Source organism: Plasmodium vinckei (genome assembly GCF_900681995.1).
Source record: "Plasmodium vinckei vinckei genome assembly, chromosome: PVVCY_13".
Classification (NCBI taxonomy): Eukaryota; Apicomplexa; class Aconoidasida; order Haemosporida; family Plasmodiidae; genus Plasmodium; species Plasmodium vinckei.
Genome location: NC_051305.1, coordinates 189,291 through 216,242, shown reverse-complemented (window position 1 = coordinate 216,242; position 26,952 = coordinate 189,291). Strand labels below are relative to the sequence as shown.

General features: G+C 23.5%; 6 protein-coding genes across 6 annotated transcripts; 1 reads left to right on the top strand and 5 right to left on the bottom strand.

Moving 5' to 3' along the window:
• Window positions 1–1,741: 1,741 nt before the first annotated feature.
• On the top strand, window positions 1,742–2,815 carry PVVCY_1300510 (ubiquinol-cytochrome c reductase iron-sulfur subunit, putative; the record flags this gene model as incomplete). The annotated part of the gene is made up of 1 exon (XM_008623728.1): window positions 1,742–2,815. One exon carries the CDS (start codon window positions 1,742–1,744, stop codon window positions 2,813–2,815), a length of 1,074 nt encoding a protein of 357 aa, XP_008621950.1.
• A 968-nt stretch (window positions 2,816–3,783) lies between these two features.
• On the bottom strand, window positions 3,784–8,899 carry PVVCY_1300500 (Sad1/UNC domain-containing protein, putative; the record flags this gene model as incomplete). The annotated part of the gene is made up of 2 exons (XM_037634710.1): window positions 3,784–8,426; window positions 8,779–8,899. The coding sequence occupies 2 exons, from the start codon at window positions 8,897–8,899 to the stop codon at window positions 3,784–3,786; spliced, it is 4,764 nt and encodes a 1,587-aa protein (XP_037490768.1).
• A 1,420-nt stretch (window positions 8,900–10,319) lies between these two features.
• On the bottom strand, window positions 10,320–14,493 carry PVVCY_1300490 (conserved Plasmodium protein, unknown function; the record flags this gene model as incomplete). Its single annotated transcript, XM_037634709.1, has 5 exons — window positions 10,320–10,468; window positions 10,596–10,707; window positions 11,011–12,797; window positions 12,905–13,360; window positions 13,548–14,493. The coding sequence occupies 5 exons, from the start codon at window positions 14,491–14,493 to the stop codon at window positions 10,320–10,322; spliced, it is 3,450 nt and encodes a 1,149-aa protein (XP_037490767.1).
• Window positions 14,494–14,886: 393 nt separating this feature from the next.
• On the bottom strand, window positions 14,887–22,497 carry PVVCY_1300480 (DEAD/DEAH helicase, putative; the record flags this gene model as incomplete). Its single annotated transcript, XM_008623725.1, has 5 exons — window positions 14,887–14,913; window positions 15,057–15,135; window positions 15,255–15,350; window positions 15,532–18,253; window positions 18,366–22,497. The coding sequence occupies 5 exons, from the start codon at window positions 22,495–22,497 to the stop codon at window positions 14,887–14,889; spliced, it is 7,056 nt and encodes a 2,351-aa protein (XP_008621947.1).
• A 1,535-nt stretch (window positions 22,498–24,032) lies between these two features.
• On the bottom strand, window positions 24,033–25,004 carry PVVCY_1300470 (copper transporter, putative; the record flags this gene model as incomplete). The annotated part of the gene is made up of 2 exons (XM_008623724.1): window positions 24,033–24,404; window positions 24,540–25,004. 2 exons carry the CDS (start codon window positions 25,002–25,004, stop codon window positions 24,033–24,035), a joined length of 837 nt encoding a protein of 278 aa, XP_008621946.1.
• A 1,295-nt stretch (window positions 25,005–26,299) lies between these two features.
• On the bottom strand, window positions 26,300–26,887 carry PVVCY_1300460 (thioredoxin peroxidase 1, putative; the record flags this gene model as incomplete). The annotated part of the gene is made up of 1 exon (XM_008623723.1): window positions 26,300–26,887. One exon carries the CDS (start codon window positions 26,885–26,887, stop codon window positions 26,300–26,302), a length of 588 nt encoding a protein of 195 aa, XP_008621945.1.
• Between the last annotated feature and the right edge of the window lie 65 nt (window positions 26,888–26,952).

The window sequence follows — 26,952 nt, the reverse complement described above, 5'->3', positions numbered from 1 at the left end:
CAATAGGGCATAGTTGCCAATTTATTCTTTGGGACTAATATAATTGATAAGCTATTTTTCTGGTTGATATTTATTTACAAATCACCACTTTTATGCTTATCTTATTACTTATTCATTTAAATCCTTTCTATATGCAATGAGGAAAATAAGAATAATAATTGAATCTCAAATTAGTATGGATATATCATATTCCCTTATTTATGTAATGAAAATAAAAAATTATATATAATTTACTTCAATTTTTTTTTACGTTTAACATTTTGAGTTGAACGTTATGCTAAAAGCATGTTTGTGAAAAGAATAACAAGTATGCATGTATTACACACAATAGTAAATATCTATATATGTGTGTGAGCAAAACAACTTTTTTATTTTTATGTATACGATTTAATTAGCAACATATTTATTGAATTCTATATTTCTCCGTGATATGTTTCCGGGATCTATTATTGTTGCTATTCATTAATAAGCATGTGTATGTACTTTTAATAACATATTATTGTATTTTTTTATTATATAAAATGAATATATAAGTTTTATGTACAGTACTATTTTGTCTATATATATTGGGCATTGACGCCTTTTAAGTATTTATATAGTTAGCATATTATATTTTTGTTAAAAAAACGGCTATATTTTCTTCACTGGTCTTATAAGCATACAATTGCACGCTATGGTATTTATATTTAATATGCAGAATATGTTAAATAGCGTACTTTTAGTATATTAAATATTCCATTTTTTTAACGAATTTATAAAAATTTTATAATATTATATTTTCAAAATATTTCAGTTAATATTTCTATTTATGGAACATGGTTAAAAAACACAGAACAATATATATTATGTGTATTTGAGTTACTTGAAAAAATAATAAAATAAATAAAACATTAAATAAAATAACATTCAAAATAGTATTAATAAAAATATAGTATATGTGTAGCAACACAATAATTATATCCATAACACTGATAATAATATATAGTGTTAAATATTTAGTGCAAAACCTTCTTTTATACACAATTTTATCCCATTGTATTTTTATATATACTAGAAGAACATTTACCAAAATAAATAAAAATAAACTAAATATAAATTTATAATACCAGCACAATAAATGTATGCATATATAATAATAAAAATAAAATAAATATATAATCAATATTGGAATAAAAAATATATAAATATAAGCATAAAATTAACAAAATATATAAAATTGTATAAGTATAATAAATATGCATTTTATGGGTATGCATTGGAAGACATTATGTTAAAATAAAAACCATACAATAATTTAGTGGGTATTTATTTTAGTATTTCGTGTATTTTGCTAGTTACATAATTGCTATCATTAATACTTTTATTTTTCTCACCTTTGTTTTTTAATACGTTTTTTTTGTGTTTATGAGATTATTATTAAAGAATTTTTTACTAATTTAATTCCTTTGAAATAAAAGTATTGATTTATTTTTTTACACGAAATCACTAAACGGAAAGGTACCTTAAATATAAAGAGATAATACATATATGCATAAATATCCAGACTTAATATATAGGAGAATGTGTATGATATTTCATATATGCATATAAATTTTGTATATGAGAATTATTCATATATGCCTATGTTTATGGATGTAGCATACGGGTTATATATATAATCGCTGTTTTTCATACTTAACTTAAATTATAGAAATGAACAAGTGTGGAAATATAGAGAATAAACAAATTACTTGAGAATAAAATGATAAGAATAAGGAGTATCGCTTTAATTTCAAAAAATAATATATTTTTAAGAAAAAATGAATTAAATAAAATAAGTCAAAGATATTTTGGTGGGACATTTAATCATAATATTAAGGAAAATGAGCGAGTTCCTCCAGCTTCAGAAAATCCAGGTTACAAAAATTTATTTGATCATGCAGAAGATATAAAATTATGGGAAATCGAAGAAAAGGAAAACATTACTCATAAAAAAGTAGATGATTTATCTGAATTAGTCGAGCCATCACATCATCCTCATCAATATGAAGGTATATTTGTTAGGACTCGATATGCTCATTATAATCAAACAGCTGAACCAGTTTTTCCAAGAAAACCCGATTTAGAAAAGGGTGAATTAGCTAGTGGAGCTAATGTAACAAGAACAGATGTATGGCATAACCCCAATGAGCCTGCTATTGTTTCTGTTGGAAAATTCGAACCTCATAATTTTAGACCAGCAGGATATATTGAAAATGCCCCAAACCCTGATAGTGTAAATTCTGATTATCATCCCGATTTTCGTGAATATAGATTAAGAAGTGGAAATGCAGATAGACGAACTTTTATGTATTTTATAAGTGCATCATATTTTTTTATTATGTCATCTATAATGAGATCAACTATATGTAAAGCAGTTCATTTCTTTTGGATATCAAAAGATTTAGTGGCAGAAGGTACAACAGAATTAGATATGAGAACAGTGGGAGAAGGGGAACATGTAGTAATTAAATGGAGAGGTAAACCAATTTTTGTTAAACATAGAACTCCTGAAGATATTCAAAGAGCTAGAGAAGACGATAAATTAGTCGAAACGATGAGAGATCCACAATTGGATTCAGATAGAACTCTTAGGCCAGAATGGCTAGTTAATATTGGTGTGTGTACACACTTAGGTTGCATACCTGCTCCAGGAGGAAATTACAATGGCTATTTTTGTCCATGCCATGGTTCTCATTATGATAATTCAGGAAGAATACGTCAGGGGCCAGCACCTGCAAATTTAGAAGTACCGCCTTATGAATTTGTTGACGAAAATACTATTAAAATAGGATGATCATCTAATATCTGATAAAATGAAATGAATAAGCGCATGGTGCTCACATATATCACACGCATTAGCAAATATACTACTTCTAACACAGTATATATTTCATTTTTTTCTGTGTTTATTGTGGACTTTATTCCTATGTATCATTTATCGATATGCATATTTGTATCATCTGATACGGCTGCATAGCGTTTTATTTTTTCATTTTTTTTTATTATTTATTATTTTTTTATTGTTGGAACATATGCCTTCAAATACGTTAAATCATATATGCAATATATAATACTTCTAAATGGTTTCCATTAATTTTATATATGTGCATATATATTTTTTTTTAATTATACCTTTGTATGCATTATTTTGTTTTTAAATACATTTATGCTTCTTTATAAATATTTACACAATTTTTGAATTAATAAATATATAAACACACATATGCCACCTTCATTTTTTCATATATATATTTAAAAACCTGTAAAATAAAAACAAATTATACAAAATGGAGATAACTGAAATATTAATATAATTTCTTAACTGTTCAAAAACCCATTATTTATCATTTCAATTAATGATAAATTTATTCTTGTTACTATCATATAGAAATTAACAACTCAATGAAGTGTAAATTGTATTTAATTTCTATAATGGATTGATGTCGGAATAGGGACAGAAAAAAAATTTAGAAATGTTATGTCTTAATTGTTTAAGAATATTTATCAGTTACAAATTTATTATAAAGATTAATAGTTTATCAATATTTTGATAATGTAACTAAAGTTGGTGTAAATTATTCAAAAAAAAAAAGTGTAAAACAAGTGCATGTTATTAAAAAAAATATGTAATTAATGCATATATATGTATGCATAAGTACAATAAACATAAATAATTAAATAAATGCTAAATAATGCGCACATGCATATACATTTATATGTGTGCGTTGGCCAATGGTATGTTAATTATACAAAAATGTAATGCTATTTGGTATGGCATGCACATTTTTGATGATAAGCATTTAATTTATTTGATAAATTTTTGTACAATATAAAACACAAAAAATTATTTACAATAAATACAAATAAAAACATAGAGATTAATAAAACATATATGTTTGTATCGCTAAAATCCGAAAAGGAATAATTTTTATTGGTTTCTTGATTAGTGTTATTAGAATGGTTGTTTTGTTGATTATTATTAGGTCGCTCTATATTTTTGTTAGTATTTATTAAATAGTTGTAAATTTTATTTTTGAAATATTTAAATTTGGAAATTAAATATTTCCAAAAATTGAATTTACTAAAAAAGTCAAATATTTTTAAATAAACATTTTGTATTTTTTCCACAGAAGAATTGTAATAAATAAGAGGTGTTTTAAATGTGTCATTATAGCAATGATTTTCGTAATATAAAAAATTAAATATATAATTGCTCTTTAAATTAAAACTAGAATTTTTTGGATGTATAGAATTTTTATCATGAGGAATAATATCTTCTGTATTATGGCACATTGTGTATTTATTATTCGAATTTTGAAAAAAGTATTTTTTTTCAAATTCATCATATAATATATCTTTAAGTTGATCGCAAACGTGCTTAAGTGAATCAAAAGTTGAATTTACATCATTAAATTGTGCCAAACAAATGTTTTTTAATATTTTTAAAATGTTATTCATTCGATTTTTATTTTTATTTAAATCTTTCATATTTTTTTCATTTATCATAATATATTTTAACAAAAGGCTTATAGTATTTTGCATTACCTTGAAATTTGATAGCATATGATATATTATTTTTGTTTTATTATTAGTTATTCTTATAACATCTCGTAATTTTGTAATAGCGTGGTTATTTTTATTTTCTATCATTTTAACTTTATCTACTAATGTTAGTAGTGCATGCCCTCTTGTATTTTTTGACTTTTCTTCGATTTTTTCTTCTCTTAAACAATCCTGATAATTGTCATAATTGATATTATCATCAATGATTTTATCAAGATCATCTGGATAGCCTAATATTTTTTCTCTTTCTATTTGGCTTTTAATTGGGTGATTATTTTTTATATCTCCTTTTATTTTATCTTGTTTATTAACTATTAGTGAAACATTTTTTCCAGTTTTTAATTTTACAGTATAATTATTTGATATGCGATCATCATACTCTGTTATAATATCATAAACTTCGTTAATAAGTTTGCTGTTTGATTCTTCAGTTTTTTTTATTTCATCTAATATTTCCATACTGTTATCATTTTTTTTATCATCAATAGTATTGCTGTAGTTTATGTTTACTATGTTACTTTCAATTTTGCCTTTTTTTATTTCTCTGCTAATAATATTTTTGTCTTGATAACCTTTACCACAATTAACAGATTGTATAATATCCCCCGCTTCGTTAACTGATAAGCATATGTTAATATTATTTTGTGGGTCGATTCTTGACTGATACTTATCAATATTTTGATTATTTAAATATTCATTTATTTTTATAACAGGTTTGTATTGTTTCATAATTTTAAAAATACAATGATTTATGTCATAATTGATGTATTTATTTTTTATTTTATTTTTATAATGATTCATCATGTTCAAGGATTTTATTCTGTTATTTATTAAAGAAATAAACATATAAAGTATGGGGTTTCGCTTTGTTGTGTATGTATATCTAAGGTCCTTGGGGTTGTTTTTAGCAAACTTTGTCATATGGAAGTGATGAAGAACTATGTTTCGACTTGTGATGCGATAGAAAATGCTTAAAATGTAATTAATATTGTCAATTTCATTATTTTTGATAATATTTTGGCCTGTTTGATTTTTTTTCCATTTTTTTGTAATATATGATAACTGTTGGAAATTGCAATGGTCTGTTTCGAGATGTTTTTCCACTAATGTTTTTATTGTGCTTAGATCAAATTTAAAATTTTCATTTTCTTCATTAATTTTTTGAATATTTAATAGGGAATTATTCCATATATTTATAAAGCATGTATTCAATGTTTTAATATGATATTTATTAGGGTCAAATAAAGTTGCACCATATCTGATTATAATATTTTTTGCTATTATCTTCTGGAAAAGTATTTCAAAAAGTGTTAAATCTTTTAAATGAGCAACAAATTCAGTTGTATAATCATTATTTTGGTTATTCATAAGAGGAGTATGGCATAATCTATCTGAATATAAACAATCGTTGGAATTTTTATTTTCATTAAAAAATGTTTCTAGCTTAGCATTCTTTTCGATATCATAATTAAAAATATTTTTTGCAATTTCGTAAAAGTTGGCGCATCCATTGTAATCATCATTTGGATCTACATTAATTTGTGAATTACTTTCAAGTATTTTATTTTTTTTTTTTAAAATGTTGTATTCATTCCAAATGTTCATAAGAATAATTCTGGTATATTTATTCGATAAAGATTCATTATTTATCGTTAACATTAAAATATTCGATTTGTTATATTTATTCCATTTAAAAATAAAATCTATACAATTTTTAAAAAAATTTAAAGTATATACATAATTTTTTTTCGATCTATAAATTATATATAAAATTAAAAATGTGTCATTAAGTATGCTAATATAAAGGTTGGCTTGTTGTTGTATATCATTGTGTTCTTTTTTAATTATGTTCAGTATATATTTAAATAAGGTATTTCTCTTGTTGTTATTGATGTTTGTGTGATTATATTTCAATATATTATTTATGAAATTATGAAGTGTGTATTTTTTTTTTGTCAATTTTTTAGGTAAAAATAAACTTAACAGAAATTTCGCTCCTTCATTTTGTTCACATCGAAATGCTTCATAATTTGTTTTTTCAGTGTGTGCTTTATTATTAATATCTTCGTATATTCTATAAATTTGTATTATGTTTGTGATTAAATCATTAGAATTATTGATAAGTCTTTCATATATTTCTCGATTTGTATATAAACAAATAAAATTATTGTTGCATAATATTTTGGGGAAGAACACCATATTTATTAAATTAATTTTTTTTGATTTAATCAAAATGATGTGTTTATATTTTACCATAATAAAATTTTGATAATACTCTAATGTATTTAAAGCTGTGCATTTTTGCTTTTTCCAAATTATTTTTTTTTTGTCATTTTTTTTTATATTTATTCTTTTATTTTCTATGTATGTATTCCATTTGTTGTTTGGAATAAAATGTGAATTATATAATATAATTAATACATTTTCAAGGGAATGATAAAAAGGGGAAACTAATTTTTTAGCATTGAAATAATTTTTATATGGGGAATATTTTATGGTATTCTCTTCTTTAGTATAATCATCATAATTGTATTTTTCTCTATTCATAAAAAAAGTAATATTTTCATCATTTTGAACGAAATTTATTATTATATGTTTGTACGAAGTTATTAAGGACATTTTAAAAAATTTTGATATATTATAATTTTTAAAAGAATTGCATATAGTATAAATTTTATTAGAAATATGATAAGCAATTTTCATGGCTTCGATGTTTATATTATTAAAGGGTTCGATTTTTAAGTCAGTGTTATATTTAGGATTTATTCTTAATAAATTGGTCCATTTTAATCCTATTCCATTTTTTCCATTTTTTAAGATGATCACATTTTGAATATCTTTTAATAATTTATTATAGTATTTAGGATGCATTATATATTTATTTTCAATCCTTTGAATATTTTTTGTGTTATCCCCATGAGGTATTATTTTTTCATTATATTTCATACCTTTATTTGAAATAATCGATGTATCTTCATTAATATATTGTTTATTTTCTCCATACTCCCGTTGCATTTGCTGAGTTATATTATCGAATATATTTTCTTCATTAAAAGCCGTAATTTTAATATCTTTTTCAATAAATTCATAGTTTAGCAACTCATCTTCTATTAATTCTGTGTCCATTAATTCTTTTTTTATTAAATCTGTGTCTATTAATTTAGATTGTGTTAATTCTTTTTCTAATAAGTTTGTGTCAAAAGGATCTTTTTCTATGGATAGATAATGAGCATAGTTTGTATAATGTGCATTTTGTTTCGAATTTTTATATCGGGCACCATCATTGTGAATATTGTTATAAAAAAGTTTATCGTTATGGAAATTATCAGAACTTATAGCATCTTTATAATAATTGTCCTTCGAAGGCTGGTTGTTTGAATCTGGTTCTTTTGGATGTATTTGTTTTTTAATATTATTTAAAACTTTATCTTCGTGCAAAGCTTCCAAATTTTCTGCATTTTCTTGTTCTTGTATTTTAATTGTTTTTTGTTCGTCAGAATTTTCAGGATCACTTTCGATCTGATTAGCACTATCATCTGAATATATTTTATCACTAAGCATATCAACACCAGAAGAAGCAAAAATTTGAAGGTGAGTTAAAGTACAATAATAATTTTGTTCTATATCATGATGCGACAAAACAATAAACTTTAAATATTTAACCCAGCAATTATCTTCATCATAATTTTTACAATGATCATAAATGTTAAATAGTTCAAAACTTTTTGTAAAATTTGTTGAAATTTTTCCTAATTTTTTCCATTTTGTAGCTGGATATGTATCACTTCCAAGTATTTCAATTACTTTAAAATTTGATGCATAATGCTCTAAAGACACTAAACCTATTTTTTCGATATGAATAAAATCACTAAAGGAATATATCCACCATATATCCGAATCACATGGTGTTAACATATAACTGTCATAATCATATTGCTGAATTGATTTTATATTTATGATTCCACTACTATGTTCTATAATTTTGGTGCCCGTATCGAGCGACCCAAAATCAACTTTTAATTTTAAGCTCGTTAAGTTGTAGTTTTCCCCTAAAATATATTTTTCTGAAAATAAATAAAAGAAAAAGAAAATATAAATAATGCAAGAAATAGTGAAAATATGATATATTCAATTTTAATGCACAAAATATTTTTTTTAAATGGTTTTTATACTAATTTTTTCATGTTTGTATACCTGTTTCTACATTGTTTTGGGTGTTATTTAAATCATTCAAATATATTGTCCCCTTGGGAGTAAAAAAACTTTTTATAAGAAAAAACAAAAAGTTGATTGAAATTAGAAACCACCATATCATATTTTGTTTCTTCTATTCTTATTCTCTGCGCGTTATAATCGTTTATTTATTTTGTTTATATTTATTTATTTGTTTGTTATATTTTTATATGTGTTTTTTGTGATACCAGAACCTTTCTATTAATTATTCGATTCAATGCCAAATTTGTTGACTACGTTTTTCACTTTTTTTTTTACATTATCTTTTATCTTTTTTAAGTGGTCTTTATTTTGGAGGGCTCATTTTTCAAATAAATCACCGATTCGTAGAGAACGCGCTTGTTGTAAAGGTATGCGTGTATGTGTGAATGTGAATATCTACATGAATATATATATGTATATACATGTATATTGGGCTTGAATTGTTTTGCTTAGTCTGCAAATTTATGTGTTTTGGATAAATATATTTTATTCAGATTATCAAAATTGTTCTCATACTCCTGATATTTCTAAAAATGTTGTTTCTCTCTCTATATATGACACTTTGGGATAAATATATCGCTTTATTTATAATGATAAACAATTATTTATGCATCTTGGGGTATTATATTTTTTAACTTATATAACAAATTGTTCCAGGATTACTATATATGCATAATTATATATATTTTACAGCTTATTATGTGCTAAAATACGTAAAAAAAACACATGACAAAGCATTTTAATTTATGCATTATAATGTACTGGTGGTAATAATCAGAAAATAAATCAATGAATATTTTTTCTGATAATTTAATAGTATAAGGCAATGATGTAAAAAATATTAAAAAAATGTAAAATGGAAAAAAATACAAAAAAAAATGCATATAACTATTTATATATGCTAATACATATAAAGAATTTACTAATATGAATTATGAAAAAATAATATTTTGTATAAAACAAAATAACTTTATGATTTTCCAAAAAAAATATATATTAACTTTACCCGCATATGAGATTTGGGTCTTTATTTTAAAAGTCATGAATTATTATATAAAAATATAGATAAAAATAAAGGAAATGAAATAATTGTATTTAATATTTTGTGTTTGTTTTTTTCAAAATTAAATTATAGGGAAAATTTTGTTGTATGTATAGTAAATTTGTATTGTTCCTTTAATAATGCATATATAATAAAATATATTTTTGTACATAATAAAAAAATAAAAAAAATGTTTTGATTAAGCGTAATACGCTTAAGGTATTATATGCATTCCTTTAATTATTTCTTAGTGTATACTAAATGAAAAAGAGTAGCACAAAGCTTTAAAGCACCTTATATTATGTAACATAAAAAAGTAAAATAAAAAATGAAAAATAAGAATAAAATTATTCCATATATAAGAACAGTTTCTCTTCTTTTGTTTTTGTTATATTATTATGATTATGTGCGTTATATTTGTTTTTGATTGATATTATTGGAGTTTTAATAATTTCAATTTAATTGTATTTCATTCCAATTAATAAGGAAAGGATTTCGTATTTAAAATAATAATCTTCACCTTTAAGAATTTCATGAAATAATACTTAACAACATCTTTAAAGTTGCATTTGCTAAATGCTTCAAATGAATTTTCTTGTATCATTTTATGATCAAAATAGCATAAATCTGCAAACGATGGAAAATGAAAAAAAAAATTAATGAGCAAATATATGTGTATATCAATCTGAATTCTACAGTCACATAAAATATAAATTTGCATGTGAATGTGAGTAATAAGTATATATATATATACCTGGGTTTTCTTTATTAATCAATGAATGAGGGGATAAATTTTGCTCGCTAAATTGTAAGAAGCAATTTAACATATGAAAATCAAGAGCCAAAACATCCATATATCTCGTAAGCTGTAAATATATAATAAAAAATAAGAGCAAAATAATTAATATAAATAGTGCTATGAAATGGTTATTGTGTATACTAATTTGCTAAAAAACATAAAGTTTGAAATGTATTTTCTCGAATTATTAGCACATATGCAATATAGTTTGTAAACGTATATATATATATATATATATATATATATCTGTTAACAAAATAAAATTTGAAAAAAAACTAATGTAACATACAATTTTTTGTGTATTTTCTATGATCATCCTGTCCGCATTTATTTGTCTTAAACAATAATTTATATTTCTAAAAATTTGAACCTTTTTGTATTTTCGTATAACTGATTGGATATATGAAATTAAGTATTTTTCAGAATTTTCTGTATTATATTGTTGTAAAAATGTGCCTCGCTTTTTGTTTTTAAAATGAATGGAACACGGTTGCGTAAAATATGATAAATGTTTTTTCAGAAGATACTGATATATTATAGGTATATTTTTATCCATATCTGCATCCTTTTTTTGGTCATTTTTAAGAAAAAAAGACATAGTAAAATACTTTTTTAAAACGCTAAGATATTCTAAACTAAATGAGGATGTAATTGTGAATTTGTAATTATAACTTAATAGTAATATGCTATATTGAATCGAAATAAGATAATAACTTTGATTATTCAAAAAAGGGATTATTTGATGATATATTTCTTCTGGAAATTTATTATTGAGAAATTTTCTTTTAATATCGATAATTTTGATATTTTTTTTTCTTTTGTTTATATTATTTTTTATTTTTTTAATTAAATACAACGTATTTAAGATCATTTTGTTATGGTTGTAGCAATGCGATGTTTGTGTTTTTTTAGGTTGTTCTTTTTTTTTCTCGGATTCTATGTACTTTTTATAATCAGCAAAAAAATTATGAATAAATGTTTGCTCTACAATATGCTTTATATAATCCGTAGAAATATTTTCACCAGTGTTAGTATCATGATTTTCCGATTGTATACCCTTTAACATCATAAAATTGTTTGAGTTCTCTTTTTTTTTAAAATGCGTATCAATAATAAATTCATTAGTCTCATATTTATAAATAAAAGAAAAATTAAGGTACAAAAATAAAAGACTGACGATATTTTCAGTTTTAGATAAATTATTTGATTTCCAAATAGAGTAAGAAAGATCTATTAATAAGACATGCATAACATTTCGTAAATGAATTTTATCTGGTACACTTTCTTTATATATTTTTTGTATCAAATTTAATGAATAGCATATTGTTTTTATAATTTTTATTGCTATATTGACTTTTAAAAGTTCAGACATATTTTCTAACTTTTTCCTATAATTTTCATCGTTTGAATATATTTCTATATCCAAATTGTTTGTTTTCAAACTGGGATATTTTACATTTTTCATCGTTACATTTTTTTTTTTTATTTTATATAAAATATTTTTGAAATAAATATTTGAATACGATAATGAAATTTTTTGCGATGTATCCATTATTGTATTTTGATTTGTCTCATCATTTCCTTGAGGTTGCTCATTTTGTTCATTTATTGAGATATGATCATTATTATGAATCTCTCCCTTTTTGCATATTTCGTCATCATTTTTATTTATAAATAAGTTCATAATTTTGTTTAACGCTATGCTGCTAATTAAAGCTGATTGGAATTCACTGTGATAATCTTGTGTTAGTAAAATTTTTAAAACAGAAATAATTTCCTCATTGATTATATGGTAGTTTGATTGATATATTTGATTATCCTTTACTTGGTTTCTTAAATTTTCCATTTCTACAACCTTTGATGAAAGAATACTATTATTTTTTAGTAACAAAATATACTCGAATATATCAAGTAAAAATTGTGTCAGGTTGAATCCATCGACATTATATAAAAAGCTATATATTTTGTTTTGTTTATCTATAATGCAAAAAAGTGTTAAAAATATATTTATAATATTTGTATAAAACATATTTAGATTTTTTAAATAAAATGATCTTTTCAGGTATATGTAAAAATTTAAAGACGCATCTTGTGGTATCCTTTTATCATCGATTAGATTATTTATTTTTAGTAGGTGCTCCTTTATTTCGTCAATTCCTATTTTAAAGAAATAAAATAAAAATAATATAACTATTTTTATTCTTTATAAATGCATTTGCATGATCATAAGGATGTACATATGCTTTCACCAAGTGTGAACTTACCAGATACTTGAGCACGGAGCAAAGTGTCTAATGAATAAGAATTTTGTAAGTTGAAAATATCATTTTCTATATTTTGATAAAAGTAACGAGGTATAAACTTTTTTATATCCTTTATGGAGTTAAAACATTTTTCTACCTCTTCTATAACTTCTCTTTTTTTTATCATAGCATATATTTTTCTTACAACAACAATAGCATATATAATGTACAAATACTGAATATAATTTTTGCTTTTAATATCATCTAATGAATTTATTATTTTAGATGGTGTAATATTTTTAATTGTATCTTCATCAATATATGCATCTTCAGTGTCGTAATTTTTAATTTCTTCATTTATTAAGTCTACACATTTATCACAGCAATCAATGCAATTATTTATATCATTTTTTAAGAGATATAATAAGGATAAATTGCTTAAAACTTTTATGTGTTCGTTCAAGATTAGTTCTGCACCTATTTTCATAAAAAAACAATTATAAATTCGTAAAACGATTCCATATAAATATGAAAATAAAGAAAATGCACAGTTTTGTGTGCATGCCCATATATTTTTAATTGTTGCTTTATTTAATTTTCTACAGTGAAAGATATTCATAGTTAGCTATAGTTTTACAATAAAATTTTTTCATATTTTTTTTACCTGATTGAATATTATCCTTTACTGATTTCAATGTCTCAAGGGAACTTGAAAAATCGGAGTTTTTAAAAAAAAGTTTCTTAGCTTTTTCAATTAGCACAATCAAAAAGAAATTTTTTGTTGATGAGTAATTTGCTAAGGGTTTTTTTAAATTTCTGGATTCTCTTGCTGGACGTTGATTCGTTTTTAGTTCCGTAAAATTTAACTTTATTACTTTATTTGTGTTATCATTTCCTAGAAATAATGATTCAATTTTTCTAGGCTTGTTTTGGTTATTGTCTATTTCGCTATATAAGACACTTTCTGCTTCATTTTTCTCGTCGAGTTCTTCATAAATTGTATCTACTGCTCTTTTTTTTACAGATTCTTTTTGAATTTTAAAATCCTCAATTTTTTTTTTTTCTAATTCCCATTGTATTTTTTGTGCATCATCTTTCAATTGTTTATAAAAATCGTCGTTATGTAGCTTATTTTTTTTTAATATTTTTTTAAGGTGGTCTATACTTTGAATTCTTCTGTTATTAATTAAAGTTTTGAATTTTTGTTCTAGTGAAATAATTTTATCTTTTTCTTCTTTTGTGCATTTTAATAAGTTTGGGTATACATAATTTTTATAGGTTACAAACATAGAAAAGAAATATAGATGCCCCCATAATTTTTTTTCCTTTTTTTTTAAAATTAAAATTATGTATTGATTATTATTTTTTATTTGTATATCTTCTTTTTTAACACTTATTTTATCATATAAGTCTAAATTTATTGTGTTATTATTATGAACGATTTTTATATATACTTCTGTTATTAAAATATTTTTTTCAAATTCATAACAATTCGTATCTAAATAGGTATTATTATAAATAGCAGTTTCAAACAAAGTACCTTTTGTTTTTTTTTCATGTTTTAAAGATATTACTATTTCTTCAAAAGTTTCTTTCCAATCAACTTCCATTTTTAGACAGTTGAAGTAGAAGAAAAAATGGAAAAATATATAGTGAGAATAAAATGAACAAATATATGTGTAAAAACGGAAAATTTGTGAAATATAAAATAATAATGTCAAAAATAAGTGATAAAAATAAATGAAAAAATAATAATATTAAAACGGGTGACCGTAAATAACATTATCATAGAATCATATTGTGGAAAATGATCACAATTTACTAAAAATCAAAAATTATATACTCGAGTATTGTAATAAATACTTTGCTTAATGGCTTAATTATTCAGTGCAATGATTTTATATTTGATTAACATAATCGTACACAAATAATAAAAAGGAGGTAAGCAAAATTGGCATATCTATATATATACTAGAAGATGTCAAAATGATAGTATATTTAATTTATTCAACTTGGATATCTAAATATGCCTATAAATGGAGCATTAAATATATATATAGAGATGTATTTTAAATATTTTTAAATGATATTATTTTTATCTAATATACGCCATAAATATGCAAGAATGTAAATTATAATAATTTTTGTGTTTATTTTTAATTGTTTAAACTACCTCGTAATCGAGCCCATAATACATATCACTATGAATGTAAATTATGAAATTATAATTTCCTATTTCAATATCTTCGAGTCTATAAATATTTAAACAAAAAAGAGATATAATGATAATAAGAAACGATAATAATTTGAAATAACCTCTATAATTCATATAAATATATAGTGTACTATTTATGGTGCGTTTATTTCTTACGTAAATGAAACTGTAGACATTTTTTTTGTCGATGGTAAAGTAAATCGTTTGATGGATATTGATTGATCTTGTGACAAATCGTGAAGGATAGCATACCTGTATAAGTGTAAAAAATTAAATAAAATAGTAATAGTGAAAATATGTAGAGAAATATAGTAACATAAAAGAATAATATATTATGGAAATGATTGAAAAAACGATCACAATTCATATGATAAAATAAGAAGTATATACCCATGGAGGTATATATTCATTTGAGTAAATAAAAAGGGCATACCATTGAGCATTTGAAGCCTTGGATGAATTGGGGTTTGCTTCTTTGAATATTTTGTTTGAAACGCTAAAAAAAACTTTTATCAATATTTCATTCTTTTCATAATATCTTATTTTGAAATGGTATTTATTTTCATTTTGGGAATATTTTCCAAGTTTTATATTCGTAAAATTATTAATTTTATTTGGTTCGATATCGGTTGAAATATTAGCATCTACAGGAGTATCGGTATTGATATTTTTTTGGTATAATTTGATGTTTGTAGTTAAATTTGGTATATGAAGAATATAATTTATTTGTGATGTATCAAATATGTTTAGTGAGTATAAGAAATTTTTATCAAATTTGATTAAATCCTTAATATTTTTGATTTGTAATTCTTTTAGTTTATTTATTTGACTATCATTAATGTCTTTAATAGTATATAGGTCGCTTGTATATGGTTTAATTCTTTGATTAACACATTGAAAAATTAAAATTAATGTTTTAATATAAGTATAATTATGGAACAGTAAAGATATATCAATATAACTATTTATAATTCTAGCTAGCTGATCTAATACTAATTTTAAGTCGATATAATAATCAACAGTTTCATATGTGCATTCATAAAAACGCGAAAGAAGTAAAAGATATGTTTTAACATTTGGCATATTCATATCAATATCTAGTGGTATTTGGTTTCTAAGTTTTACATTATATTTATCTTCATTATGTCTTAATGGGACATCATCAAATTCTTTTGCTTGTGCAATAAGTTCAAGCAATCCATAAAAGTCGAATTTTTTTTTTGATGGAGGTAAAGTATCAGATTTAATATTATTGTTGTTATCATCAGTATGGTCATTTTTTTCTTCTTGCTCAATTATTTCCTCTTTCCAATTCTCGCCATTTTCTATATTTGTTTCCATTGTTTCAGATACATTTTGATTTTGAACAATGGGGGTTGTTTGTATTGTGGGATCTGTATGCAGATTTGGATTTGGAGAAATACTTTGTTCTATTGTTTTATAAAAGAAATAAGCAGTTTCACATTTTATATAATATATGCATGTTATATATCCTAGGGGAGTAGAATAATAATTTTGAATATAATCTTCTTGTACTACTTCTATACAATTATTTTTTTGTAAAAATTCGATTGTATTTTCTATGATTTTATTTATATGATCATATATGGCTTTTTTTGCTTGATTTGATAATCGGTTATTTTCAAAGAGTTGAATATATTGGACATCTTTCATGTAGTATGAAGGGTTAGAAAAAATTCTTTTAAAGTAGTATGATTTTGTTATGTATGTAAGCATATCTTCCTTGTTTTGTATAACTTTTGAGCATATTTCTGCATTTATATGCTCATTAATATTTTCCATAATATTTGACTCGATATTCATTGGATGATATAAAAAGTTTTTAATGGCATTTTTTCTTTTTTCGTGAACTAGTAAAATAGCTAAAGCTTCATTATCAAATTGAGGTCTTCCCGCTCTTCCAATCATTTGTAATAAGTCTGTATATGGTATATCTTTATATTTGTTTGTTTTGCAATCATAATATTCATTACCTTTTATTATAACTAGATATGCGGGCAAATTTATTCCCCATGCCAAAGTCGAGGTACATATTAAAATCTGTATTATTTTATTTAGGAAAAAATATTCTACAATATTTTTATCACTTTCATTTAAGCCAGCATGATGGATACCTATGCCATATTTTAATAAGTCCTTTAAATGCTCATTTTCTACTATATTTAAATAATTTTGAAATATTAAATTTTGTACATGAATTTTTTCTTGTTCAGATAAATTTTTATTAAACAAACAGTTGTAATCAAATTGATCAAAATCGTTATTATATTCTACCATTTTTTCATTTTTTAGACCAGTTGCATTAGAAATATAAGAATTAAGAGTATTTGTATTTAAAGAATTTTTTTTTTCAGCTATTTTTTTCGTTTTATTTAACAAAAATTTTATATGATTTTTATCATTTAATAAATTTTCAAGATGGAGAAAATTAAAATTATGGCTACTTAAGTTTAGAGAAATTATATCATAAGCAGTAAGTCTTGTTTGCCTTCGTGAAGAAACAAATATTAAAACATTTTTCGTTTGTGCATATTGATTAATAGAATCAAATACATCTTTGTTCATTACCGACATTCTAGGGCAGTATGCATTTTGATTGAACCCTAAAATGTGTGTTTTACATGGCACTATTCTACAAGAGGATGGGAAATTAAAAAGATAATTTTCTTTTACATCTAGCCATAAAATCAAATCATCAACACTTGTTATAACAGTTGTTAATCCAACTAATCTTATTTTTTTATTTAAATAATTTTGCATGTTTTTAAATCGATTTACTAAAATTTCAATAACTCCTCCTCTAGTTTCTTGTCCTAGCAAATGTATTTCATCAAATATAATTAAATTAATATTTTTTATAATATTTTTATTTTTCCAATTTCGAGATATGACATCTAATTTTTCAGGAGTGCATATTATTATATGACTGTTTTTTATATTATCTTTGTGCTCGTTTTTATCCCCTGTCAATTCAATTACATTCTTATTGAATAATGTTTTAAATTTATTTTTCCAAGCATTACACCTTTCGTTTACAATTGCTTTCATTGGGCATATATATACCGATCTCTGGTCTTCATGCTTTAGTAGATTTCTTAAAATACATAATTCTCCTATGACAGTTTTTCCGCTACCTGAAAAAATTAAAGTGGGGAAAAAATAAAACAATGAGAGAAAAAAAAAATTGGGATGGCACAAAGATCGAACAAAAAATATGGTCATTTATATTTTTTGATTTATTCTTACCAGTTGGAGCTCCAAGTAATATGTTTTCATCGGTGTGGAAAGCGGCGTGGAATATTTGTGTTTGTATGGGGTTGAAATATTTAAAAGAAAAGAACTTAATGTAGTTAGGAATATTCATAACTTCAGTTGACAAAGGTGCAATAGGCAATATTTCTGAAAATACATTTATTTTTTGATTTATAAATAAATTGTTTGTGTTAAATATGTGAACAAATGATAGATTACACCAATTCATAGATAAAAATTGGACAGTAATTTGTGAAGGCATTATATTAGTTATTGGAAATTCAAATGAAATATCATGAATTTTTTTTCTATCTTTTTTATGTATAGTAAATTTTTGAAAATATAAAATATCATTATTTAATGTGTTTAATAAAAATATATGAAAATCTTCTTTAGTATTATTCCATTGATCTGACCATATTGTATTTTGTAGTTGAACATTTAAGTTAATTTTCATAATAGTTTGAGTAATTGGCTGAATATATCCATCAATATATAGATTTGGTATTATATTTCGATAATATAATATTTGTTTGGTGTATACTTCATTTCGTAAGAAGAAGAATAATTCACTTTTACTTAAATTTACAATAGTTTCATAAGATAAATTTTTTTTTTCTAATATATTTACTGCTGTTTCTTTTAAGTATACTGTATAATTTTGGTTTTTTCGGTATCGTACATTTTCACCATAGATATCTTCTTCATTATCATTAATATCGATTGGATTTAAATTAGAATCGATAAAATATTGTTTTTCCTCTTTTTGATCATCATTGTTAAAGTTGGAACCGTTTTTATTCTTGAATTTCATGGCATTCCCTTTATTTTCATTTTGATTGCCTGTATGAATATACTTTTTATCCATTAGCTCATTTTTATAACAAAAGTGCCTGAACAGTCCACAATCCATTGGCAACCTTCTTGTAATGGAGAGAATCAAATTATGTGTATTTATAATTAGATGTGATATGTTTTTTAAAATATTTAAACATATTTCATAATATGCATATAATATTCTAATTATATTTTGTACTATGTAATTAATTTCACAAACTAGAGAAAAATTATTAATTTGTAATCTTCTCAAATACATTTCTATCAATATACGTACTGTCATAGATTTGCTTTCATCATAAGTTTCTTTAATATCACATTTATTTTTATAATATATAAAATCATTCATATCTTCATTTCGAATTTGTATATTTTCGAATTCCTTTGCTTTACTTATAACATCAATTATTTCTGTATAATTATTATTTTCAATATGTGATGCAAATATTCCTATGGTTTTATAATCGACATAATATTTAGCAGCTATATGCCCATAAAAAGTTCCAATAAAATCATTGGTTAAACTTCTTCTTACAAGCTTATTTTCGCTTAAATTACTGATTGCCTTTATAATTATGCTTTTACGTTTTTCGTATAATTCTCTATCATTTTTTATATCGGTGTCATATAAAAAAGGGTTTTTTTTCATACGAATATAAAGATAGGTATATTCTAGCCATTTAATTCCATCTTGTGCATTTTTGGTTGTTCCCATACTTATTTCAGCATTTAGATGATTTTCAATATTTTTTAAAAAGTTTGATTCAATGATTGTATTATTTGTCAATAGTTTAATATATTTATATAATTTTGTTCTTTCTGTTATTAAAATAGCATGTCCATGACTTTCATATTGCGGTCTCCCACATCTACCAAAAATTTGATTAATATCTAATATGTCTAGATCTTCCATTTTTCCGCTTTCAGATGAAAAGAAATTAGTTCCTTTTATGATGACAGTGTGGACAGGTAAATTAACTCCCCATGCAAGTGTAGAAGTACAACATAAAACGTTGAAAGTTTTTTTTTTAAATAAATTTTCTACTAATATCTTATCATATCTAGACATACCAGCATGATGTATTGCACAACCATATTCATAGAATTTTTTAATATATATATTATTAGATTTTTTTATTTTTTTATTTACATCATAATCTGTGTATAAATTGTTTGTAAAATAATCGATTTCATCGTTTTTTATTGCACGATCAATTAAAAATTCAATTGTTTTATTAGTGTCATTTCTTGAGCAAACAAATACTATACATTGCTTATCATTTTTTAAACTGTTTATAATTTCATTATATGCACATAAATTTTTTGCTAAATTTAATTTATTCATATTTGTTTCATGTATACCATATAGTGTTTTATCTAATTGTATAGATCTATATTTTTCATTAAAATAAAAGCACATATCTCTTTCTACTTTTAAAAAATCACTAACATCTTTATAATTTGGTAAAGTAGCTGACATTGCCATTATTCTCTTCATAGATTGCGATGTTTCTGAATATCGCAAAAATCGTGCAACAATTGTTTCAATTACATCACCCCGATCTGTATTTAATAAATGAACTTCATCAAGTATTATGCATTTTATAGATTTTATTAAGGATTCATCGGAAACTGTAGATGAATAACTGCTATTTCGCAGAAGTATATCTAATTTTTCGGGTACAGTAACAATTATATGAACATGTTCTAATTCTTTAGATGTAAGACTATGTTCTTTTGTGTATTCACAAACATTCAAATTAAAGATTTTTAATTTTTCTCGAAAATTAGTTGTTATTTCATATACTAATGATTTCATTGGGGCAATATAAATTATTTTAAAATCATTTGGATTAATCACAGTTTCCTCAATTTCTGACACACTAGATGCATCACTTTGGTTATCATCATCATAAGATGATTCTGCAACCTCGAATTTATTAATATCATTTTCTATTTCGGATATTTCTTCGTCATTTTTTTCTTTAGCATCGTTATCTTCCCCTTCCAGTTTGTTTATTGGTTCCTCTATTTCTATATTTTCTCTATTTTCCGTTTCGATTCCTTTAAGCCTTCCAGAAGTGGTATTATCCTTTTCTATATGTCCATTCCCCTCAGGGGCCAACCCTTTTTTAATCAAATGCATATTAGCAATTTTGTTCAGATTAATACCATGTTGTTCTGAGTGCAAAATAAGTTGTTGTAATATAACAAGCAAAGCTATATTTGTTTTACCACACCCTGTCGGTGCAGATACTAATAAATTTTTATTGTTTTTAAATGCAGCATTAAAAACTTTTGATTGAATATAATTAAAGTATTGAAAGTTAAAAATATATTTTGCCCAAAATGGTAAAGAATTAACAGATACTAATTCATTTTGATCAAAAATCATATTTGGTAATCTATTAATTTTTACTTTTGTCATATTATTTGAATATGAGTAGGCAGTATTTTGGGGAACATTTATCCCTTCTAATTGATTTTCTTCATTAGGTAAATAAATTTTTTTAACGTTATCTAAATAATTGCCTTCAAAATTATTTATAAAATATTCTATGATGTTTTCAATATTTTCTTTATTAGTTAATATATTTTTATTATTTTTAGTATTTTTTGTTGTTGTATTGGTTATAAAAAAATTAGCTCCCAATGTATTTTCTTTAATATCTACATGTTTACTTAACAATTTTACGTCTTTTTTTATTTCATCTTTATTTTTAATAATATTAATTATAAGATCTATATTACTTTCTCCTAATAAATTTAGCATACTATTTTCCAATGTTTCATTTTTAGTAAATATTGTATATATGATTTCTACTAGTAATTCATTTATATTGTTTTCACTTATTTTTTTCATGCCATTATCATTATTTATAATTATAAATTTGTCTTTCCCATTTATATTCTCTTGACTTTTAAAAAGATTGTCACAAGCATTGTATAAATATATTAGCCCCTTTTCTTTTTTTTCACTAACTCTTGTTTCGTTTGGGTTTGGTTTTTCATTTTTTGAATTTTCATTTTCCTCATACTTTTTTAAATATGCTTTTTCCTTTTTAAATAAATTGGCTATTTTTGTCCTCACTGTATCATCAATTATATGATAGTTGACTTTATATTTTGCTGCCTCATCTTCTTGAATATTATTTGAGGTAGTGTATTTTCTAAAAAATGTATTAGATTTAATATAATTTACTATTTCATTGATATCATAAGTCTCGCATTTGTTGATATACTCTTGGTATGCGTTTTCTTTTATCTTGCTATTTATTCGGGTTTTCATGGTTTCACGTATTTTTGTTTATATCCAATATATTTATTTGATAATACACCTATCATTTGTATATCTATATATTATTGTATTTGAATACTTATCTGATGATATGTATAACTTGGGTTATTAATAAGACGATATTTATTTTTTTATGCCTGCATGCTTAAGTTCGCAATTGGGTATGCAAATAGGCATATGTGTTCACAAGGTTATTGGTTTTTCCAAATATTTACTCATAAAAAATGTTACAAAAACAAATAGTTACAAAATTGACAAATACAATTTTCTATATACTGAAAAATATTATAATTTCACTTCTCACATAATCATCTATGTAATTATTTCATTATTCCTTTGATTGGATGTTTGAATATATATAATATTTTGGAGATTTATTGTATGATCTGTACATACAGTTTCAACAATTAATGGTGAATGATTGCAGCTATGCATTCATCTTGTTAATAATACTGTTTGTGTTTGCTGATACAGCCAATATATATAAATATATACTGTAATAATATATTAATACTAATACAATATATTTATAATATATATTTTTTTCTACATATAAATGTTCTTATAGTAATCATATAAAATATTTGCAATTTTTTTGATGGTTTTTTTGGCAATAAAATATATTGCATAAAAATCAATGATATAAATTTCACGTGAGGTTATTATTCTTATAAAAAATAAAACACAAATTGTATAAGCATATAAGGATGTATAATTTATATAAATATTTAAATTGTGCTAAAAAAAATAAGATAGAAAAAAATATAATAGAATATGAAGCGACAATAATATGTAGTCAAATTGAGCATAGATGAAAAGCATTTTCCGCCCCCAAATTTATATGATTATGTGAAGAGATGAAATGTAAAAAATAAAAAAAATGGAAATATAAAGAAATAAAAATAAAATAAATATGTAAAATGGTAACTTTTTTTAAAATATATACATTTCTAATTTTTATAACCTATAAAGATTCGTGCATATTTTATAGAAGTTGGTATATATTATTCTCCTATTTAAAGATATGGTTCCATTCAAATTTTAAAAACCAGGGTATTTATATACATATCATTTTAAAGACGTATCAATACGAATAACAATGATAGAATAAATATATGTACACTTGTAAGTTATATTTTTAAAGAAAGAGAATGATAATACGGTGGGTTTCTAATATATGGTAAAGTGTAATCAAAATGCATAAAAAATGGAGTGTAATAATGTGTGCACCTAACTTTCAAAAAAAATATAAAAAAAAAAATAAAAAAATAAAACATAAAAATAAAAACTTATATTTATCATTTAAAATAGAACAAAGTAAGCATCTCAAAGAATTTTTTTAGCTAATATGGCTAATTTTTATTATATAAATATAATATCGGGAGTTAAAACAGGGGATTTATTAAAAATGTACGGCTTAGATATAGTATTAATAAGCAAAAGAATCTATAGTGTGGAATACAAACATATAGAATAATATCTTGTTTCTCTTGTATTATATGCAAATATGCGTTGTATTTAAAATATTAGCATCCACAGCAAGCTGGATCCCCATAAAGCTCTTTATGAGCATCTACATCACAGTTTGAATCTTGAGTGCATGAGACAAAATTGTTTCCCATTAAAAAGTATCCAAATGATAACCCCAAAATTACAGCGAAAAATAATCCAACATTAAATGTCATTACAATTAACATTAATAAATAATCCCAACTATATATGATAAAAGATAAAATCATTCTAATCGTGTTATGTTTAAATAGAGTTGCGCTGGTGAATACACTTGCATTACTTGTTGCGGGCAACGCCTTTTCTATATATAGTCTCAAAACTTTGAATGCGACTGAAAGTATTCCAAATATAAAGCATAATATCAGGGATATGAAATAAAATGGAACCTGAATTTTTATTAAATATAAGAAAAATATGGATGTGTATATATGTACAAAAATATTATATAAATAAGGATAAAGCATACATAATTATATGCATATATATGTTTATCTAAGTTTAATATACGATTTTGTTCTTACAGTGGTAGTTTCCCAAAATTTGAATAAAATAATAGTATGTGTAGTATTTTGAAATGACATAGGCATAGATAAATTACTCATCATCATATTCATTTTTTCTGCAGTATCGGTTGTATTGTCTCCATTTTCTTCATTAAAGTGTTTATTAATTATACTTTCATATGTATCATGATTTGCACAGCATTTGTAAATAAATGGAATTTTGTTTTTTCCATTACTCCCTATATGATTGAGATCTAATATTGGTTTACATTCATCATTCCCCGATTTTTTACCACTACAACAACTCTTTAGCGGTTTGTTGGTGGATGGTAGTGGTTTATTAGTACCCCCACAACATCCCATCTTTTTTTTGTTGTTGTCATCGTCATTATTTTTATCATTGGAATCACAATTTATATTTACCAAAAATAAAGCATTTATAATTAAAACGATATATATAATTTTCCATATATTCTTACACATATTGCCAAAAAAATTAAATAATCGAATAAAAGTTTTTAAAAGAAATATATATACTAAATAATCAACTAAAATATAAAGTGTGGAATATGTGTTTTAGTTATTTACTTTGATATTGTTATAAGATTTACTCAATTATTTACTTGTTACTATTATTATTGCCATTAAATCGGCTTTACTCTTTATTACTATTAATTATTACATGTTATTTATGTGATTAAGCATATTTTGTGATTTATCGCAGTACTAATTTTATTTTATTTTGAAAAAGGAGTAATATAAACTTTGGAATTTATTTTATAATATTAAAAAAACTCTTAATATAATATATAATTCAAGAAAAAGTAAAAAAACATATTGCTATATTTAGTATGAACACATTCTATATGCAATCCCATTTTTGTGGGGTTGTTTGCTTATATCTTTGAACAATGTGTAAGCATAGGTATCTATATATAGTCCATTACTTTGTATTATTAAAATAGCAATTTTTTCATACTTTTCCAAAGATCATTATGATTTTATTCTCTTTAAATATATTATTTTTTTATATTTTAATATTTATTAATTGTACATTTTTTCCGATGTATATACAAATTTTTAATGTAAGTTAAGTATTAATGAGACCATTAAGCTTGCAAAGCTGATTACGCGTTTTCGAGCTGTTTAATATTACCTTAGGCATAAAAAAATATATATACTATCCTTTAAAACAAAGAAATACATAAGTAATGATAAAAAAATGTATTGTACATTTTTACACCAGTAACATAAAATTTTTTATGGAAATTCATATTAATTCAAGGATTTATATATGAGAAAAATATGACATATAATATGTGATGGTCCTTGAAAGGTAATTAAGTTGAATACATATGTATTTATAGGAACATTTGCAAATAATTTAAGCTATTATAATAATTTTTTGTATAACGTATTAAGGTTATTCAATTCTAGCATGAGTATAGTATAAAAAATATATTAGTTTGTTATACTCGTGGCTTATACAATTTTTATTGTACGTCTTTCTTAGTTATTATTGTTTTTATTGTTGTTATTACTAAGTTTTCTTATTTGAATTTCATACTGCCATTTTAAAAATAAAGCATTTAACGTTAGAAATATATACACATATAATAAAATACACAAGAATATCATAACACAGTATAATTAATATTCACGCAATGCTAATATTAAATGTATGAAAACTAGAATTACAGATGCACACATGTATGTTAGTGAGGATGCATCCTTGTTTTTGGCTTAACATTAAACCGTTTGTATTTATTTTTATTCTTTTACAAATTCGATAAATATTTTGCGACACCTTCTTCCGATGGTTTCATGGATTCTTTTCCTTTTTGCCAATTAGCTGGGCATACATCTCCAAATTTTTCATGGTGTTGCAAAGCATCAATTAATCTTAAAATTTCATCAACTGATCTTCCTAATGCTAAATTATTAACAAGAAGGTGTTGAACAACTCCTTGCTTATCTATGAGAACAAAAGCTCTTAATGCTACACTTTCGTTAAATAAAACACCGTAACTTCTTGCTATACTTTTTGAAATATCGGATAACAAAGTATGCCTAATATTTCCAATACCTCCTTGTTTTAATGGTGTTTTTTTCCATGCTAAATGTGTAAATTTACTATCTACACTACATCCCAACAATTCTACATTTTTTTCTTTAAATGATTCAAGAGCTTTATCTAAAGCTATAATTTCAGATGGGCAAACAAAAGTAAAATCTAATGGATAAAAATATAATAAGATATATTTCTTTCCAATATAGTCGGATAAACTAACTTCTCCAAAGGTATTATCACCGAAAACAGCTTCAGCTTTAAAATCTGGGGCTTGGTTTCCTACAATTGATTGCATTTTTTTCAAGTTGGTAAAAAAAATTTATTATATATTAATATAATTTTAGCGAATTGCTTAAATGT